The sequence below is a fragment of the Xiphophorus hellerii genome, chromosome 4 (genome assembly GCF_003331165.1).
Source record: "Xiphophorus hellerii strain 12219 chromosome 4, Xiphophorus_hellerii-4.1, whole genome shotgun sequence".
NCBI classification, from domain to species: domain Eukaryota; kingdom Metazoa; phylum Chordata; class Actinopteri; order Cyprinodontiformes; family Poeciliidae; genus Xiphophorus; species Xiphophorus hellerii.
In genome coordinates, this window is record NC_045675.1 from 2,543,300 (window position 1) to 2,564,800 (window position 21,501).

Consider the following 21,501-nt stretch of genomic DNA (forward strand, 5'->3'; position numbering starts at 1 on the left):
CTTAGTGGTGAAAACAGAACTGAGACAAAGTGATTGAACTAGATCTTCTTATGTTGGTGGCGCTGTTGTACATCGGATTTAAGGAAATTAAAATTGTTAGTTTATCTGTTTAACGTTTGGAAACGACTGCAGGAGCTTTTTTATTTGATGGCTCAAAATTGAAACAACCTTTTCAATTTCGTCTCTTTTGTTTTGTAGTTTTTTTTTTATTGGAGAATAAAAATAATCAAATTACTTCTCAATAAAAGTCCCACTCATCACTGCAAGAACACAAAACACCAAATTACCAAGTATCTTTAGTCTGATTTGTAGCATCTTAATGCTTTAAATTAGACAAAATGAACTTACAAGTAACTCAAGATATAGAAGCTTTTTTTATGTCAATGATTCCTTAATGTCACTGAAAAAGTTCTAGTTCTGCTGGCAGATTATTTAACTTATAACAGCATATTTTTACATATTATAAATTAAATCTGCAAGCGGAACAAGAACCTTTTCATCAACATTAAGGAATTATTCACTTAAAACCAGCTTCTGTATCTTGCTTAAGATATTTGCACTAAAATTAGACCCAACATAGTTGGTAAGATTTAGTTTTTGCAGTGTATTTGACCCATCAGCCTGAAATTATGCCCAATTTCTTCTTAGTTTCCTGAACATTTTCTCACATTCCTCTCCGAGAATTTAATGTTACGGTTCAGCAGATATCTTGAAATGTTGCCTTTAAATTATATTTCATGTATTTAGTACCAGCCTGATGTTAAACAGGGCCAGCAGTGAGTGATGAAGTAGGCGCGGTCGGTTCTGCGTCCCGGCGGCTCAGTCAGCAGACGCACTTGAAAAAATATCGGCAGGTTCAAAAGAGGAAGGATTGTTCGAGACAGGAAGTGACTCAGTCCTTGCTGATTCTTTTGGTATACCCCCCCCCCCCTTCGAACACACACTCTGTTGCCACAGAAACCTGAGGTTGCCGTGGCGACAGGTTCCGGTGCAAGCTGAAGGCTGCTGTTGCAAAGTGTGTTGAAGAAAAAGAAATGGCGGATCCGTCGCCTGCTGGTCTGTTATCGTTCATCTGCGACGTTCAGGAAATCCCTGGATGATTCGGTTGATCTGGTTTTCCGGTTTCCCTCCGGCTGAAGCCTGTCGTCTTTTTTCTGCAGGAACTCCAAGGGAAATTATCATAACTCCATCTTCATTCTTTGTGTAAATTGGGCCATTTCCTGACCAAAGTAGGAATAGAAAAAATCACATTTGGCGCAGCAGTGTGATCTCTGAGATTTATTTCTGTGCTCCGTTTGCTGCTGCAGGTGGTAGAAATATCTCAACTTCAGGATTTAAAACATAAACCTCCACAGCTGCTCAGTTCACGTTTTTTTATTTTCTTTGAGAAATCGTTGTGATGGCGTTTCCTGCAGATGAAAATGTGGAAGTGCACAAAGGGAAGGAATTACGTCTGCACTTCTGTTTTTATTGAACAAACCCGTATTAGTGTCCGAGGTTCTTCACTGCAAAACACTAAATATTACTATACCAATTTTTAGTGTAGTTTGCAGTGCAAATGTCTTAGGTTTGTCTTAATTTAAGCGTACTGAGATATTTGCACTAGAAATTAGACAGAATACTTTGTAAGAGTTTGTGTTTTTGCAGTGTGTCGCAGCAGGTAAACCCCAACAAACACAATCAGTGCTCCTGAAAAACATTTCCGTTTGTAAAGCGCTTCTTCTCCAGAATTATGATTTGTATCACGAATTTGCACATGGTAACTTTATTTTCAAATTTATTGATGCTTCTTCTGAACTCGTTGTGCAGAAAAAGGTCAAATATGAATCCTGACAGTAAGAACAGCTTTTGGAGTTTTAAACATAATTGGTTGGAATTTATTATGACAACAATAAATGAAAATTTATCACCATAAATCATAAATGATGGTTAATTCATAATGTTAAGGTATATTTGAAAGATTAGAGCAGTTTTAGGCGTTTTTTTTTTTTTTTAAGGATTTTTGTGTATTTGTGGAGGATTTAGAACTTTTCACATGCTGATTAATCAATCAATCAATCAATCAATCAATCAAATTTTATTTGTATAGCACATTTCAGCAGCAAGGCATTTCAAAGTGCTTTACATCATTACAAACAGAATCACAATGCAATATAGAATCAATCATTAAGTCAAGTTCCATCAATAAATTTGTAATTGATTACATTTCAAATACAATCCTAAACAGGTGGGTTTTTAGTCGAGATTTAAAAGAAGTCAGTGTTTCAGCTGTTTTACAGTTTTCTGGAAGTTTGTTCCAAATTTGTGGTGCATAGATGCTGAAAGCTGCTTCTCCTCGTTTGGTTCTGGTTCTGGGGATTAAAACTTCCTGTGTTGGACTTTCCTCTTTGTTGCTCTGCAGCTTAAGTGAAACAGGAAAGTTGGGACCCGGTTGTGTTTTTGCTTTGCTGACTCACGGCGGTCGTCGCCTCTGATCATTTCCATGTGGTAGTTTTCAGCACAGAGGTTTTTCATGAGCCACACGCAGTTTATGCCACAGGCAGCAACATTTTGTATCATAGTTTGATGTAGTAAAATAGTCTTTGTTTGCATATTTTTTGTTTCCTGCACTGCAAAAACACAAAATCCTGCCAAGTGTTTTTTGCTCTAGTTTCTACTGCAAATATCTTAGTACACCTGAAAGTAGACAAAGTGTTCACTTCCAAGTAACTTTTAAGAAATATGTGTATGATAATATTTACTTAATATTGATGAAAAATGTCTAGTTGTAATTGAAATCTGCCAGTGGAACTTCAGTTTTGTAGAGTTATTGACTTAAAACCAGCTCCTATTTATTGCTGAATAATTACTTGTAGTTTCTAGTGAAATACTTGCACTAGAAACTAAACAAAAAAACTTTACAATATTTAGTGGTTTTGCAAATAAAGTATTTTTGGTCTAGTTTTTGTGCAAATATTTCATTAAAATAAAACTAATAGTAACTTTTCATAAAGATGTTGGTGCTTGTTTAAGTCAATAATTTCTTAATATTGGTGAAATGTACTGGTTCTGCTGGCAGATTATTTAACTTCTAATTAGTACTTTTTCATCAACATTAAGGAGTTATTGTCCTGTTTCTTGCTGTAAAGTTACTTTCAAGTTATTTTGTCTTATTTCAGGTGTACTGAGTTATTTACATTAGAAACTAGACCAAAAATACTTGGTAAGATTTAGTTATTTTTTACAGTTTGATACCTGAAGCAGTTGGGAAATATTCTCCTTTTCGCTGTTTTTAAACAGTTTTGATGAGAGGAATACAAAAGGTTGATGTTCTGCTGTGGCTTACTGGATAAATTGCAGGTTTTGTGTGTTTTATTGAAGCCCAGTCGGTGTGTTTTCGTCAGGAGCCTCCCAGACTGTTGGGGTTTTCCGTCAGGTAGAGTTTCAGGTAAACCCAGACCCATGCGGTGAGCAGGTGAGACGGTGTGTTGATGTGTGTGGAACGATGGGAATGCATGCGGCGGGCCTGAGCCGCGCCTGCAGGAATGCCCTGCAGCTCGTTCACACGGCTGTCGGAGTATCGTCATGGATCGGGTCGCTCGCCGCAGCTCACAGATGCAAACCGTGTTATCGTTTTATTTTCATATTACCTTCCTGCGAACAGAAACGGAGAGCGGCTCGAGTCACTTTATTTATCACACCTTTATTTAAATGATCGCTGATATTTTCATGTCTGTTGACTTTTCAAATGAGAAACAAAACGTGAGCGCAGCTGGGGTCGATTAGGTGGTTAAAGGAAAGATTCTGTAGTTAATGGATTCAAATTTAAAATCTAAAAGGTTTATATTTATGACTAAACAAGTCAGCTCTTGTTTTTATAGTCATATTAATATGTGGATTCCTGATTCTGTAGTATTTTGCTCTATTTTCTAGTGCAAATAAGACAAAACTAACTTAAAAGTAACTTTTAAGCAAGATATAAAACAATAATTCCTTAATAGTAATTAAAACATTCCAGTTCTATGGCCAGATTTTTACTTATAACTCAAACTTTTTACTGAATATTAATGAATTATTGTCTTATTTCTTGCTAAAAAGTGTTTATTTTTTTCTTATTTCAAGTGTACAAAGACATTTGCATTAGAAATTAGACCAAAACTATTTCACAAGATTTTGCTTTCACATTTCAAGTAACAGAAAATATGCAAAACAGTATTTCTGCAAATATTTTATACTTGAAATGAGACAAAACTAATTTACAAGTAACTTTTCAGCAGGAAACATTAGCTTGATATAAGTCAATAATTCCTTAATATTGGTGACAAACTACTAGTTTCCAATATTTTCACAAAAAATATTGGAAAAATGTCGTTATAAGTGAAATAATCTGCCAGAGGAACTTTTAGTTTTTCATCAATATTAAGGAATTAAAACAAGTTCACATGTCTGAAAAGTTACTTCTAAGATAGTTTTGTCTTATTTCAAGTGTAATAAAATATTTGCAATAGAAAATAGATGAAAAATACTTGGTAGGATTTTGTGTTTTTTGCAGTGTGGTACCTGCGGCAGCCATATTGGATTTTGGGATTGGTTTTGGGGAGATTTTAAGGATGTTTTAACTGTAAGTTTAAAAAATGTAAAATCTGAGAACAGATCCCTCATTGGTGATGATCTGCATCACTTCTACTTGGATAAATGGATACAAAATCTCTTTAACTCAAATATTTTAGTCTTTTTTTTGTGTAAAACATAAAGCGTATTTCTCCAAACAGTCCGTATTAAATCTGTATTTTTTCTGTTTTGTAACGTTCCTCAAATATTGATGCTGTGAGCAAGAAAATTAGTCAAACTTCCTTTTTCATTGCTTGTAATTCTGATAATTTTATGGTTTTTAACTGAGGCCATTAATGCTGACTATGGAGATCCAAAATCCTACTTATTCTTCCAAGCAATTTCATAATTGTCATAACTGCACACCAGTTAAACTCTTAACACGTCTTTAGGAGTAAACTAATTATTTCCGAACCTGTTCCCCTTGTACACTTTTCATTTCAGTAAATTTGAATCAAGCTAACATGAAAGCAAAGGTTTTCTCACTACTGAAACCTGCCAGTTGTTTTGGATGCCTTTCCTGCTAAAGGTCTAAATATAAATGTTCTTTACTCTTGCTTTCATTTTTTCCTCACACGCCCAGTCTTCCTGGGAATGCAGTTGTGCGAGTTTTCAGAAATCTGGTGTTTATCGATCCGTGTATGACGCCAACAGCCGTCCCTCTGCATCGTTGTCACCAAAGCAACCTCTAGTTGCATTTACATGATTTCCTCGTGTTTCTGGCTATTCACAGGAAAATGTGAATATATAAAAATAAACAGAGGTTGTGGGGTTTTTATGAAGATATGTAACGGATGTTTCCAGGTTTTTTGGTGCAGATTTATATTTCCATGTGAGTTTATAGTCAGTTATTTCTGGACATCCTGTGCTGCTGCTTTTAGTTATTCTCCTCTGGTTGTAGTTGATCCAGCTCTGCCTCTGCATTTACAGAAGATTAGATCATCAGGGTTTATTATTTTTTTGCTACCTCATCCACCACTAACAAAACAACTCGGCATGCAGCAGCTTTGGAGCGGCTAAAAGAGTAAAATCTACTAGAAAATATGCAACTTCTTCTTTTAAAAGATATGAAATAAGTTTAGAGAAGTTTTCCTCACGTAACTGACCTGAAACTTTTCAAGCATTTCCACATGAAGTAGTTAAACAAAATGTCAGAATGTGCAGTTAAGTCCAGTTATCTGTCGTTTGAAAGGAGAAACTAGGATTGAAACAAATTGTTTTTAAAGATGGTAATTCGACAAGTTTGGCAAAATATGTTGTTCTTTCCAAATCAGCTGAGTCTGAAATTTGAGCTTCAACAAACAGAGAAAAGGAAAAACTGCAGATACAGCAAGGAAGCATTCAAAGCATTTAAGTAAAGGAAGAAAGAATAATGTAAAAGGGAAAAGTTTGACAAAATTACATGAAAATGTTACTTATTTAGAATAATCAAGCAGCTTGATTCAAAGTTTAAGGTGTGAGATTTCCCTTAAATTAAACCAAATCCTGAGTCAGCTTCCAAAAACCTCTGAGTCTGAAATTAAGATTTTAAGCTTGATCTTGGTTGGAAACTCAAAAATCTAGTTTTTCCCTGAGCAGTGAACGCATCATGTGGATGGTAAAAATGTTTTATATTTTGTTCTTTTGAGATTTCAGCCTTTCTGTTCTTGAATATTTGCTTTTCAAAATCTCAGTTGGTAAATATCTCTATATCCTCCAGAGCATTGGGGCTCAAACTGCGGCCCGCAGGCCATTTGCGGCCCCTGGACTGATTTTGTGCGGCCCTGGAATGATTTGTCTTCTCAGAGCAGATGGTTATTATATAATATATATAATAAATATATATATAAACTATATAATATAATCCAGGAATTAAAATTTTCTTTTCAGGGGGAAATTTTTCTAAATTTTTAATAGTTTTATTGCTATTTTTAGTTTCAGTTTGAGCCGTTTTGCCTTGTTTTATTGGCCTTTTTAAAACTTTTTAAAGAACAATCTGACATGAAAATAGTCTTTTACTTTATTTTATACCAAGAGTACATGATATATCTCTAGGCCTGTTGTAAATCAATTATATGATAAATTAAAACAAACTCAATAATTTCCATTTGCATGAGTCTGGTGCTTTTTTGTCTCAACACTTTTTTTTGAAGTATAATTTTGTTTACAGAGATTCATAATTCACTTTATATGTTGTTAATTTTAGAATATTTAAAATGTCTTCCAGCTTCAGTGTTAAATGTTTATTGATCTTTGCCAATGCATTATTATTGTTATGCCATTATCATTATATTACCTGAAAACAGTGTCAAAACAACTATATTATTGTTTATCGCAATAACTTCCAGACAATTTATTGTCCGCCAAAATTTGTTTTCATGACATGCCTATAAATATCATAACAAAGATTAAAAGTTAAATTATTTAAATTTATGAGATGTATATCATAGTATCTAATAAATTATAAGATCTGCCATAAATGCAAAACAAAACTTTTGTTTGCTGCACTTATATGAAGCAATTTAAAGTCAGAATTAATTCATAAAATCAAATGTTATTGGATTTTTCTATATTTGGTAGCTTACTTGATTAAACAAAATTTTAAATATGACTCACATTTTTCTCCAGTTCCTGCTGTAAATTGATGTGAGTGTTTTTGATGTCATTTCCTGTTAGATCTGTGCTTATTGTTATAAAACTGAATTTAACTGCGTCTATATTTACTCTCCTGCCATGAACTTTCCACCCCCCACTCTGTTCAGACGACTTTGACCTTAAGCTTTTATTCTGGCGGGTCGTTACTTATTTTAGCTTTATTGTTCCAGAGCAGAAAGTTTATTAAAGTCGTGATGACGACATTAAAATACTAAAGGTTTACCCTTCCTGCTGAAATATTAAGTTTTTTATTGTTGCTGTTAATAATTTTGGTTCTGCATCACGACGACAACCTGCTTTTTATGCTAACATTTACATTTTTTTACAAATATTCCCTTTTCTTGTTGGGATGTTTAACATGAGCCGTCACTGAATAATGAGAAGAATTTGCACTGAAAGTAAAACAGCTGAGTAAATATCATGAATGTCCTGATGGTGACGTTACGGTGCGAAAACATCAACAGGTGTCAGGGATGCAACTGCAGTTGTAATCTAACCTGACGTAAAAAAATTATAATATTTTTAATTTATTTTGCTATTTTTACCATCTGGAGTAAGAAATGATTAGGTCTGTCATAACAAATGTTGCTGGACGATAAATTGTCCAGAAGTTATTGCGATAAGATGATAATATTGTTGTTTTGAAACAATTTTTAAGTAATATAATGCAAGAACACATTCTCAAAAATGAATAAACTTTAAATTCTAGTGAACATTTAACACTGCAGCTGGAAGACGTTTTAAATATCCAAAATAAATAAACAAAACAATAAATAGAGTGAAGTAAGGAGCAAAATAAACAAAATTATCATTCAAAAATTTTATTCACAAATTTCTATTAACAATAGAAACTAAATCTGGAAAAACAAATTTGTCTTATAGGTTCAGAAAACTTCAGATATTTTTTATTATTTGAGATGAGAAGAAATATTTTTTGTAATATTTTCCTGTTATATAATCAACAGAATGATTGAAATAAAAACGTTTTTATAAGAGTTTTTTTTCCTCAATTTTCAAGATGTTTTCTTCTGGTAAAATTTCATCTTGATTCTCTTAAAGAGAATAAAATACTGTAATTCTTTATAGTAATTTTCTGCCGTATAACGAACAGAAGGGATGATTGAAATTAGTCACTGTTTGAAAATACTTTTTGTCATTTGAAATGCCTGTTAGAAAAAAATCAACTTATAATGGATCTGGTTTTAAAAATCTTGATTTTATTTGTAAGCCATGTCGCCCAATCCTATAAAAATCAGTTTTCTTCACGTCAATCAAATCTGTCTGTGTTCTTCTGGAAAGACTTCCTGCATAAGCAGATGATTCATCTCTGGCCACAGAATGTTTAATCTTTAATCCGTCATGCATGTTGAAGTGTTTGTTATGACACTCATCCTCTCTGAAAACACAGATAAGAGGATTTGAAGTGAATCCGCCTCTAAACGGAGGCTTTTATTTCAGAAACATTCCGAGTTTTTCTGTTCGCTGCCTGACCGGCCCAGTTCCTCCTGAAGCTCTGGCTGTTTGCCTGTAATTTCCTGTTTTTGAAAAAGTCTCAAACCTCCTGCCGCTGCGTTGCTGCCGCTGCAGGGGAGATTATGTAAGCCGACATTGTGTTGGTGCGATGGGGAACAATGGCTCAAGACTGACGTGTTGAAAACCTTCAGAGGGCGATAACCTCTGACCCCGTTCACTCAGAAAAGTCCGTCTGAACTGACCAAAAATCTTGAAACTTTTTAATAATTGTTGTTTTTCCCTCTCCGTTCATTTCCCTGAAGAAATTATTGCAATAAATAATATTATGGTTGATTTCAGAACATTTTCAGGTAGTATAAGGCAAAAACACATTCTCTAAAATCAATACATTTTAAATTCTAGTGAGCATTTAATACTGGAACCAGAAGACATTTTAAATATACAAAATAAATAAACAAACAACTAAATAAAATCCATTATGAAGTCTCTGTAAACAAAATTATCCTTCAAAAAAGGCTAAAGAAGCACCAGACTGAAAACTTTCATCATTCAGTTTTTGGTAGAAAGAGAGAAAAAGAAATTATGCAAATGAAATTGTCATGTGATTAATTGATTTATTGCTAACTGGTATAACTGTAATCACACTTTTTAGTGGAAAAAAATCTAAAGAGCCTCAAAGACTCGAGATGAGAAGAAAGATTTGCACATTTAAATTGAAACGCACAGTGAAAAAAACAGGCCGTTTACTGAGCAGACCTTCATTATTCTGATGTAACTTTACCTTTATGTTTGCTTTGCTAATCTCTTTTAATCCGGATTAGCTGTTTTCAAACAGAACTTTAACATTTAAGGTTTCAGGCGTCGCCATCGATGCAGATTTTTGCAGATTCCTTCAGTTTTTTGTCATAAATTTTCCAAATATCAGATTGTGTGTTAGAGTTTTCTCTAGTGCAGTTCAGATTTGATGAGTCCAAGTGATTCCACAGTTAATATTCCTAAAAAATGGTGAAATATCACTTTGATTTGTCACTGAACTGGGATCTCAGATCCCATAATGGCTTTGGCAGATAAACAGAAGCAGGTTTGATTCTTTTTGATGTGCTACTGCTGCCCCCAGACACACAGGCACCCCGGGCAAAGAGCCGCATATTGGATATATATCCAACCCTGGAACTGTTTAAATCTAAAACTAGATCAGCATGAAATAAAATATTCTTAATCTGGTTTCTCCCAGTGATTTCAATCCAGATTATAAGAACTTTTTTCATCTTGAAAAAGAGGAAAAATCAGTCAACCATCTCAAGTTGTTTCAGTTTATCGGTTTGCTACAGGAGTTCAAACAACGCAAAAAAAAAAGAAACAAGATTTGTTGAAATGTTTAAAACTCGTTCGTGTTTGTGTCAGTTTACTGTGACCTTGACCTTTGTCTGCCTGCTAATCTGCCTCGTAAACGAGCTCGTTCGCTGTAAAACGCTGCTCTTAGTGGTTTTTGTGTAATCCTCTGTAAAGGTTGTTTCCGTGGAAACGGGGACGCCTCTGGGAAAACATGTCTGAGTCAGCCGGGCTGGCGGCAAGCGGGACAGAGAGAGAGAAGGACAAAAGGAAATGAAAGGAGACGGATCAGGAGCCGTCCCTCCCGCCTCTTACCTGGATCTCACCTGGCCGCCGGTGAAACATGAAACTATTCACCTTTCAGAGCAGCAACACTCAGTCTCTGTTTGGACCTTTTACCTCTCCAGGTTTCTAGCTACTTCTAAACTCTGAGGCTTTTTTTTTTTTTTTTTTACTTTGGAGAAGGTTAAAAATGTCGTTTTCATGTGAATCCTTTATGTAACTTTTACAAAAATATTTTTCCCATATTCATTAAAACTGCCTTCGTGTTATGAGACAAAAATGCACCGATTCTGGTCAAAAACAGCCAATCAGAGCCAGGAGGAGGGTCTTAGGGCTGCCATTCAACCTCGTGTACACGCTGCTAAATGTGCTGATGGTGGGAAAACAGATAAACAGATAATTTTGTTTGGCCCCATAATTTAAAAATCTTGCATTAAGAGTGCGATTTTTTATAGAGAAATAAAATCTTAAAAAAATTTTTTTATCAATGAGACAAATGATCTGTTTTTATTAACATTGTTTCTGTTTTCTTTGATTACATTTAGCTAAAAACTGCAATGACTGCACTAATATTGGCTAAAAGGTGCAGGCATGCAGCAGTTTTTCAGAATAAAAGCTTTTTACCCAATCTAAGCAGAAGCTGGTTTTAATCTTTATTTTGAATTTTCAGGATGTTTTTGGGGGAACAAACTGAATGCAGAAACTAAAAATGACTTATTTTTTCAAGTTTTGAGCCATTCTCTGTTAATGGAGGCCATTAAAACAGCTGGATAATGTCTCAGGTTTCAGTCTGGGAATGTGTGAGGCTGTGCAGAGAACATGTCTTGGTTTTTCCAGTTCGCCCACCATCGTTAGGACTTTAAACCGGGAGGCTGCAGTGAGTCCAGCTGCTGCTGGAGGCTCAGCGGACAGAATAAGGTCAGATTCCAGTGTTCCAGTAAAGCATGTAATGGACAACTTGGCTCTCATTCTTTCACTTTTCTCCCACTGTTTTATTCAGGCTTTGGTAAAGTCAGTCGATTTAATCTGGGTTGAAAATAAAGGTAGAAGGAAGTGAGAAAAGCAGGAGAAGGATGTCTGCGCCGCCACATGTAATTAGCCTTTCCAGCTATTCAGTGATCGCACTTCCGCCTTTCTTTACTCAACATGCAGTAAAGATTTATCTGTTTGTCCAGAGTTATTGTGTGTTTCCCTTTGTGATGCGTGTGTTCGTATCTGCATGTAAATCGGAGGGGTTTCCCAGGTTAGAGCTAGCGCCGCTTTGCATTTGTTTAGAAGAAACGGTTTGAGGCAGTTAGTTGGCAAACTGTTGAAGAAGTCCCGTAATGCACATATATTAAGGTAAAACCTTCTCTGCACCTAAAACTGTTGGTTTTTTATTGTCTATCCATGAATAAATGGCGGTCTTAACTCATATCATCAAAGTATCTTCAGAGACTGATGCATGGTGATGCAGTAGCAGTCAGTCTTGCAACGAATCTGAAGAGGCCTCTGACTGAAGATTGTTATTATAAGACTCTCATGACTGTCATGTTAATAGCTCAATATGTCATAGTAAGCATATCCAGGATAACAAACACTGCTAATCCACCTCATTTGCTTTTGCGTCTCCTCGTTAACAGGGCAGTATTGTGTAAAGATAAAGTCTATTTTTACATAACACTGCTCCTTTAAATCTCTCATAATTCAAAGTATTTGAAATGAGCTTCAAACCTTTAAAAAATGTAAATGATCAGTTTTTACTGTCAGTTTAGTTGGAGTTCATTCTTCTAATAATAATTTATCTGATCCATGACCGACCTTTAGACTTAACTTCCTGTTATTTTGACATTTTTGAATCTATTGTCAACATTTTAGCAAAGTTCATGTAGTTTAGAGTTGAGAAAATGTGATACAGATTTGGTTTGTTTCTAATTTTTTATATCCACTTATTTTGGTAAATGGTAAATGTGCTGCAAATAAATCTCCATCCTGTGAGAAACATTGTGCAGAAACGTCAGTATTGGATATTATCTTGAATGTTCTTTTGGTTTTCTGGTTTTTACTTTGCCCTACTGGAAGCAGGAGTTTCTGATAAACGTCTAAATGCCCAACATAAACTTAAATTGTGTGAATAAGCAAATGTTTTCTGGTGCAACAGTTTCAAAATGTTTCCTACATGTTGGCAGTCTTTTTTTGAAAACTGTTGCATCATATCTATAAAAATCTCTGTTCATCTTTAAGAAAAAGATACAAGATGTTGTCTTTTTTTTTACTGCTTATTTAAGCATGGTGTAGACTTTTTTATTTTTTTATTTAATCAGTGAGTCAAACCTTTTGGGCCGCTCCCTTTAGCAGGACAACAATACTTTACAGTCATACAGAAACGGCTTGTGGTCTGTTAGCTTGGCCATAATTATCTGTTCACTCTGTGACTGAAGCAGGAAGCTGTTCTCTCACTGAAACTTAGGACACACAAAAAGTTCATGTTTATGTAACATCTTTCTCATCTTTGTGGAGGAAAATTTCTTTTATTTTTGTGTCATTTGTTTGAATTTATTTTGTGTCTGAATAAAGAGTTTATGTAACATCTTTATTTTGGACTTGGCTACAGCGTGTCAGTTTCCTGACAAGAAGTCAGAGCGTCTTCCTGTAGAGATGATGGTCAGCAGAAGACCTCTTCCTATGAGATTGACCTCTGACCTCTGGTTGGATTACAGCTTCCTAACAGCAATCTGGAAGCATGTTCTACATTTCCCTTATGCTGCAATATGTATGCGCTATTTTCTTCTAGGATTCACAGAAATGTGTCAGTTTATTTCACAATTATTTCCAGAATATTTTCTATCTGAGAAAATAATAGTTTTCTACATTAGCTCTTAATTAAATTTGATTAATTGATTCCTAAAAACTTACATTTTCTCTCGTATTGTGGGGTTAGACTCTCTTTAAATTTACACCAAAAACCTAGAAATCTTTAGATTAATTTCAGAAATTTTCTAGGCAAAAACTTGGAAATTTCTGAGTTTGAAGTCAAATATTTGCTTGAAAGAAAAACTCAGAAATTTTAAGATTAATCAAAGAATTTTTCTATAAAAAAGGCAATTAAATTTTGGTGTAAAAAGCTGAAATTTTACTAGAAAAAAACTAAAATTTTGAGAATATCTCAGAATTTTTTGAGTTTTCTAGAAAATGTTTTACTTTTTCTAGAAAATTTATTCTTTTTTTTCTGTGTACAATGGCCCTAATGCTTTCCATAATGTAGTCTTTCCATAAAATGAAGGGCTATTTTTTCATAATATGTCACATTTAAAAAAGAACACACTTAAAAAAAAATCAACTGCATTAAATACCAGAAAATTGTGGGGATTTTTTGATATTATTAAACTTAGATGTATTTATAAACTCATGGAAATCCTCAGAATCAACCGTCCTTATTGGCATATCATGTCTATTGTCGATCATGTTACAATTTTTCGACATTATTCTCTCCGTATTTCTGTCTTTACGTCATCGTCTTATCAAAGCGATAACTAAAGGATCTTTTTAAGTTTTTATATTTCTGAACGGAACCGCATACGGAGCATTTTTGGACCGTTTCTCTCCTGTAAACGGACGCATCCTCCACCATCTTGTTTGAAATAGGCTTCCGACCAGCGGTGCCCTCTGCTGGATGGCGGCCAAGCTACAGCACAAAAAGGGTATATTATTGGTTAATCTATTAGAACTAATTTCAATCAATAGTTTTCATGACATTTTATTTACATTTTTTTGATGTAATTATGATCTTAAAGCCATATTTTACTATTTTAAGTTCAGAAATACCTTCAACCTTCTGATGGCATCAGAGATAAAGCACATATTTCTTTCTTTGTAAACCTCAGAGCTTTAAAATGTGTGGAATGAGTTGGAGCAGTAACCTTTAGACTGCTACACCTTCATGTTTTGAGTGATGATTAGGATTCCAGTCGTTGCTTTCATATCTGTGGCTTTATTTTGAATTGCAGACATGCTTGTTGGAGTCAAGAACACAACTGTACATTTGTTTCCTGTGCTGTTTTCAGAAAGGCATTCTGAAATCCCATTCATAGCTGCAGATCTTGCCGGTTAAGTGGAGGGTGTGACCGTGTTTGTGCTTGGCTGGAAGGAGTGTGGAGCTTTGATAAAGAGAGTCATTACTTAGGAGTCTTTATGGAGCCTTTCTCTGCGCCAGCAGAGAGTGAAAATGGGGGCTTGTTCCTGAGAGAAGGGCCCCGGCCCCGCGCCACGGCTCGGTCGCCCCGGCCTCAATGGCAGGCCTGTCTGAAAGCCCCCATGTCACGACTTCCTGAGAGGGAAGTTGTTTCAGCTGGTGTTAGCCGCTCGCCCTTACATTTGTTTGCAGACCAAGAGACTTCAGGAAAACCCAAGTGTTGGGAAACTCTGAAATTGAGGCTCTACGTTGAAAATGAGACACAGTTTGTACAGCTGCTTTAAAGCTGCAGTATCTAAATATTTTTTATGCATTTGTTGAAACTACCTCTATGTTGTGGCAGTACAATTTGAGACGGATAATCCGGGAAAAAAATGATCCGCTCTGCTTTCTCGCAGTGCTAACTAGAAACAACCAATCAGAGCCAGGAGGCGGGCCTTAGCGCTGTCAATCACCACTCCTAACGATGCAGCTGCCTCCTGACAGCATAACCTGTGATGAATGCGAAGGCTAGTTAGCATGGCAGATAAAGAAATGTGTTTAGTAGGAAATTATTATTATTAATACAGATTTTTAAATGAAACTAAAAGTGACTTCAGGAGTTCTGGGTTGAACATATTTACTGACAAACGGTTTTAATTTACCTTAAATGCTAAATGTTTATATTTTTGTATAGTTTATGCTCAATTACTGCTTTGAGTGTGTTCTCTCAGAAAATGGCCTACTCTTGTTAACGATTAATCGATTACTAAATTACTTGACAATTACTTCAGTAATCGATTTATTACAATTAATCATTGAAGTCCTTTGGAAGTTAAAGGGCCTCTGGGGCCTTCATGTCCTGATAAAGGCAGATTAAAAGCAGCTCAGAGTTGTTGGTTAGTTTGGGGTGTGGTTTTTGTTTAAAACGGTTCTTAAGATGAAGCTAATGAGTAAAACCTTCAGAAGCACCTTTTTGTTCTTGCAACAGAGATGCGTGTGTGTGCATGCAGAGGGAGGCTGGTCTGAAGGAGCAGAGGAATCTTTCCCAGGACACAGGTAACCCTGCTGCCGCTGAGGCTGTAGGGGAGTGGGAGTGTTTTCTCAGCAGATTAAAGGAGATGCTGTTTTTCTTTCTTTTTTTTTTAATGGGACTTCACTAAATCCGCTCTGGCACTGGGAAATTCCTCATGGAAATCCAGCTTTCCCAGTGAGAGCTGAGGTTTCGGCTCAAATTGTAAAAATCTATTGTGTGTAAATGTAGATTTTATTTTTTATTTTTCTATTCATTTGTAATAAAAAAAACTTCTATTTATTATGTGCAATTCTAGTTTTATTATTTATGATGATGATAAAAATAGATTTTATTGTAATTTTTAAATGATCTTAATCATTATTTGCATTTTTATCATTTTTGCAAACAATAGTTTTAATTTCAAAATTTCAAATAAGATTTGAAATGTAAAAATACTTAATTTCCCTCAGGGATTAACTCAGTGTTTGTATTATCCAACTTCCTCTAGATAGTTATTGTAGCTACTGATGCTGTGGGCAGGAAGGATCTCCTGTAGCAGTCTGTGTTACAGTGGTTCTGAAGAAGCCTCTGACTGAAGACACTCTGTTGTATAACACAATATATAAGTATGCAATTTTGCTACAGTTGTGGACATTGTCACCATAAAAGTCTGATTCTTCAACTAAACCTAAACAAACGTCAATAAAACCGAACGTGACGCTCCGTCCATCAGTGTTTCCACTGCATGTTTTCAATGCTACACTCATTTACAAGAAGAAAATATTTTTCCAACATGTTTAGCTGTCGACAGTGAGTTGAATTGTCTTATCCAGACCGCCTGGAGTGAACACTTTTAGTAAAACTAGCGTACCGTAGTGATGTCACAGTGACACGCCGTCATTCTATTGGCTGAAACTCCGACCTTTTCTAGTTTTCCTGTGAGAGACGAAAAATTAAGCTAAACTACAAAACCACAACATGTTACAAGCACTTCTGGTCTAGTTTCTAGTAAAATTAGTTGGTATTCTTAAAACAAGATAAAAATAACTTATAAGTAACTTTACAACAAGATATAGGAGCTTGTTTTAGGTCAGTAATTCCTTAAAACTGATGAAAATATCCAGTTTTCATCAAATTGATGAAAATATCCACCAGTGCAACTATGTGGACATGTAGTTGCACTGGTGGATATTTCTCCTGTATTAAAAGTAAAATTAAGCAATTAATGACTTAAAATAAACTTCTGAATCTTGCTAAAATGTTACTTGTAACTCAGTTTTGTCTTATTTCAAGTGTACTGATATATTTGCACTAGAAAGTAGACAAAAATACTAGATAAGATTTTGTGTTTTTGCAGTGTAAAGTGGAAAATCAAAATAAGTCTTTTCTACTGCAGTAATTAAACTTCATATGTCTCAGATATTGTGCAGGAAACAAGTTCTGCACAGAAAATGCAACAAGAACTGGGTGGAAGAACCGACCTGATGTCATTTTGTTCTGGCTTTTACCTTCATAGGTAGAAATGATACAAACAGGAGAGAAAGTTTGTGCATAGGTTTGAGAGTGGAGCATATTTGTTTCTGAGTGAGCGCAGAGTTTTACAGGAGAGAACCACAACATCTGAGATTAAAAGATAACTACGGTAATCATGGTCTTATGTTCAGCACAAACAGAGAAACTCTCAAAGTAAACATCCTAACTTTCTGTAACTGCAGCAGGTTTATCAGAGCGGTTTTATTGAACCAGACGCGATGGTTCCTGCTGGTGTTTGAATCCAGTCTTCCCAGTGAGGGAGCGCAGCCCAGGGCTGACTCAGCAGGAATGTGATTTCATAATATGACCTAGAAGAAATGAAATGTCACGCCTGAGGAATCCTGGGAGCGCTGGCTGCGTGCTGCAGGCGAGCGGTTACCAGCACAGAGCTGTAATAATAAATAAAAATGAATTAATTAAATCTGATTAATCATCAGAACGCGCAGAACATCACTTTAAGTTTCAGATTCGCTGTTTTACCGACTTCATGTTGCATGTTTTTAGTACTAGATTATTCTGATGAATAATCGATTAAGCAGATCAAATAAATGGCACATCCTGCAGATTTAACCACAAGCCTTTGTTATATAATAAAAAAACCTACATAAAGATGCATATAAACAAATAATTAAATTAATTTTTTAAATAAGAAAACTAACATTTTATTGGCTAGAATATAGTAGCAAAAGATACAAAAAATCCTTCTTGCATCAATCTGTGAAAAGTTCAGCCTTTTCTGCTCGACAACGTAGATCTGATGTTTTTAGTTTTAGTTTAAAAAACTAAAAACTAAATGAATGACAAGAGAAATTTCACAGAATTGCTGCACGAGGAGGCATTTAAGTTTTTGATTTTATCTTTAATGCACAGTAAAAAATTTTTTTTGAAAGTTCAAGTTAATGATTAATCAATTACTAAATTAGTTTATGATTACTTTACTAATTGATTATTCGTGATTAATTAATTGTTAAAGCCCTTCATGTTTGTGCAGAATCAACCTTTAAGATCAGTTCCCCTCGTTGCGGAGGAAGTTATCTTTGGCTGTTTGGCTTCATGCATCCCTCCTCTTCCCTCCGCAGATGGATGGAGGCCTGTCTGGACGAGGAGTTGCCCCCGACAACGGAGCTGGAGGAGGGGCTGAGAAATGGCGTCTATCTGGCCAAACTGGGCAACTTCTTTGCCCCGCAGACGGTTTCCCTCAAGAAGATCTACGATCGTGAGCAGACGCGCTACAAGGTGAGAAGATTTGAGATGTTTTCCACCGAGACTATTTCGGATTTTCTTTTGTTAATTTTTTTTACGTTCAATAAAATACAGTAAAGAAGGTTCAGAGGGTCATAATGTAAACTAGTAAAAGTTAGCCTAGGGTATTAAATGTGGAAAAGTGATCATCTGTTGAAAGAAAAGTCACTCTGGTCAGATGAGAACAAATATGATATTTCTGACTTAAAATCTAATTCTTCACATCACCCTGAATCACGGCTTGATGTGAGATAGACTTTTCCGTTTTGATTGAAACTCTCATAATAATCTGGGGTTTTTTAAACCGTCACTTTTTTTGAAAAGATGAAAATGACGGACAGGGCCGGATAATGCCTTTTCGGGGTCCTAGTTATATTATCATTGGGGGCCCCACACCAACATGTCAACACCAGAGGCTTTATCATTCCAGAACTGCTATGTGTGTAACATACCTGCTATCATTAGCACAATTAGCTTACATCAAGTTTTCTGACTGTTGGTTTTAACCTGACAGGAGAAGAAAACAGAAAATAAATATTTGGATTTTGAGGTGCAGAATGGTATTTAAGTGTTGCCATATTTTAATTATTTGAAAGGAATGCCATTTGAAAAACACAAAATTTTCAGTAAACAAGTTTGATGTCACATATTTGCCCAACAGTGGCAGCAGCCAACAGCAGGAAGAGATTAATCTGTCATTATATGTACAAACTATATAAATAATTTAGCAATGGTTCTCCCAGGCTCAACAGCTTTTAGTTTGTGTCATTCAATATTATTAGCTGCTTATCTTGCATATGCTGTCGGTCATGTTTAGCTGAATTTAATTTGCGTTCATTTTCATTGATATTCAACCAGATAAAGCTGAACAGAGAAGCAGCAACACACATCATGCATCCGCTTAATGTGTGATTGCACAATGTGGCTCCTAAATTCATGTAACATTTTCTCTACAGTGACAGAAACCGCTGACTGAGGCTCCAATAACTGCACATAAGCATTGAAATTAAATGATTGCAGTTAAATTATGAATGATTCACCTGCTGCAGCCTGAACTCTGTCTCATAACGTCTCCTGAATCACATGGACAGGAATTGCTGACCCAGTTTGAGTTTAATCACGTGTCTAAAGGGGGATTGCTGCAGAAGCTGTGGTCATGAAGATGTGGACTTTTACCTCAGACGACTTCTCTGGGCGTTTTGATTTAGGTCTGAAGGATGAATCTGCTCCCACGCTGGAGGCTGGAATTACAAGCACCACTTCAGCCAAAGTCTTGAAATCAGGGAACATTTCTGCAATTGAAGTAGTCAGAAGAAAATATCTGCACCGAGAGTGTGAATCGTATTCTGTTAAAAATGACAGCTGGCCTTAAGATTTCTCCATCTCAGTAAAAAAAACAAAGACAATTTTATTCCTGAAGGAGACCTATTATGCAAAATTAACATTTTATATGTCTTTATATTTCCTGTTGGGTTTCTGCTGCTTCTGAAAACAGCCTGAATGCTTAAAGAACCCCCAAAGAACACCAAGCTATTTTTGGCAATAAGTTAATGTTTCTTGGTGCGGTTACCTAGCAACCCCAGCAGAGTTCTGCCTGTTACCTAGCAACCCAAGCTGTATGTGCTTTACAATGGCTTCTGGAAAACACAAATTATATGTACAAAACAACTGACTTACCATCCAGAAACCACTTGCTGCATTCTTGTAGGTTGTGCAGGAGGCTCCACTTTTGCTTTTCAAAGATGTGCGGTTGTATAATTGCTCTTCTGTTTTCAGCCATTTTCATGCGAGTTTGAGGTGGGGGGGCGTGGCCAGCAGCAGCTTATTTGGATTTAGAGTTTCAAAGAAGTATAACGTATCACTTTTAATTGTTGGAATCCACATTGTTCGCCTCCATTTTCTTAATGTTGGACTGCAGCATTAAATCCAGTGAAATGCACAGATTTCTGTAGCCGTGCAACAAGATGAAATGTGTAACGGATTCATAATGTAGATCCTTTTACCAGACGCTGTAGCTCACAGACCCATTTTCATGTGACACTTGTTTTGCTGAATAAGGTTTCCTCTTACAGTTTGCAGCGCCAAAATGTAACAGTAGCTTTTCAAAAGACTGAAATTGTGTTTTCTTCAGTTCTGATATTGTGTTTCTCTCCTGCAGGCAACCGGCCTCCATTTCAGACACACAGACAACGTCATCCAGTGGCTCAACGCCATGGCAGAAAAGGGACTGCCAAAGGTGAGCACAACTCTTTCAAAGGAGTGGAGTTTTAAATGCTGATAATTGCTCCCAGAAATGTGGAAATCAATAGCTAACATCACGAGAATACCTCTGATTGGTAACATAGAAGAAAATTGGGGCCATTGGTTCCCGTTTCCAGCAAAAAGAACGTTTTTGACTCCAGAAGCAGTGAGCTTTGCCGCTGGGTGTGTAAATGATCATTAACATTGTGTAATTCTCACTCTGAGCTCATCTTCTGGACACATGCTCCAACATGATCCTGAGTTTCTTACCTCACTGCTTTTGTTTCAGATCTTCTACCCAGAAACCACAGACATATACGACCGAAAGAACATGCCGCGCTGCGTCTACTGTATCCACGCTCTCAGGTTGGTTCGCTCTCCACCTGCTGGTCCAGAGACATTTAAAAGCCAAACACTGAAGTCAAACTCAGAGCTCTGCTTGGATTTCTCCTCCTGTTGGTGGATTTAACTGGCTACAAGGCGTGCTGAAGTCACAAAGGGCTGTTTGTTTATGAAAGATGGAGTTATTTTCTGGTTGCATTTAAAAAACTCTCCATTCAGGCTTTGTTGGCCTGAAACCTGTTTAAATATGTTGAAATGAGGTGAACAATGCAGGTATTGAAGAGTGGAAGCCAAAACAAACATTTAAACCAGAATGGAAAGACTTTGTATGGAAACACGAAGGATTTAACAGCTTTTAAATGCATCCTTACCATCAATAACAGTCAGTAATTGTTTTCTGTTTGTACACATTACTGTGTGTTAGATGAGTTTTATACAGATTGGTGTATATATATATATATATATATATATATATATAAATAAAACATATTTTTGTTAATATGTTTTGCTCAAAAAACCTCAAGTGGCGTTTTCACATTCACTAAAGGACTGCTGTTATCGCATTTTAGGCAATAAAATGTTTATTTTCTTATTTAAAACTGGAATTGAATTATCTATTTCCATCTTTTAATGTATTTCTAATATTTTATAAAAACGGTTAAAGTAG

General features: G+C 35.7%; 1 protein-coding gene across 1 annotated transcript in view; it reads left to right on the forward strand.

Annotated features, from left to right (window-relative positions):
- Positions 1 to 21,501, forward strand: part of iqgap1 (IQ motif containing GTPase activating protein 1) — a 58,595-nt gene that overhangs the window by 6,665 nt on the left and 30,429 nt on the right. Inside the window, exons 3-5 of the mRNA XM_032560900.1 lie at positions 18,089 to 18,245; positions 20,410 to 20,487; positions 20,782 to 20,858. Of these exons, the coding sequence (XP_032416791.1) occupies positions 18,089 to 18,245; positions 20,410 to 20,487; positions 20,782 to 20,858 (312 nt within the window). The remainder of the gene's footprint in view (positions 1 to 18,088; positions 18,246 to 20,409; positions 20,488 to 20,781; positions 20,859 to 21,501) is intronic.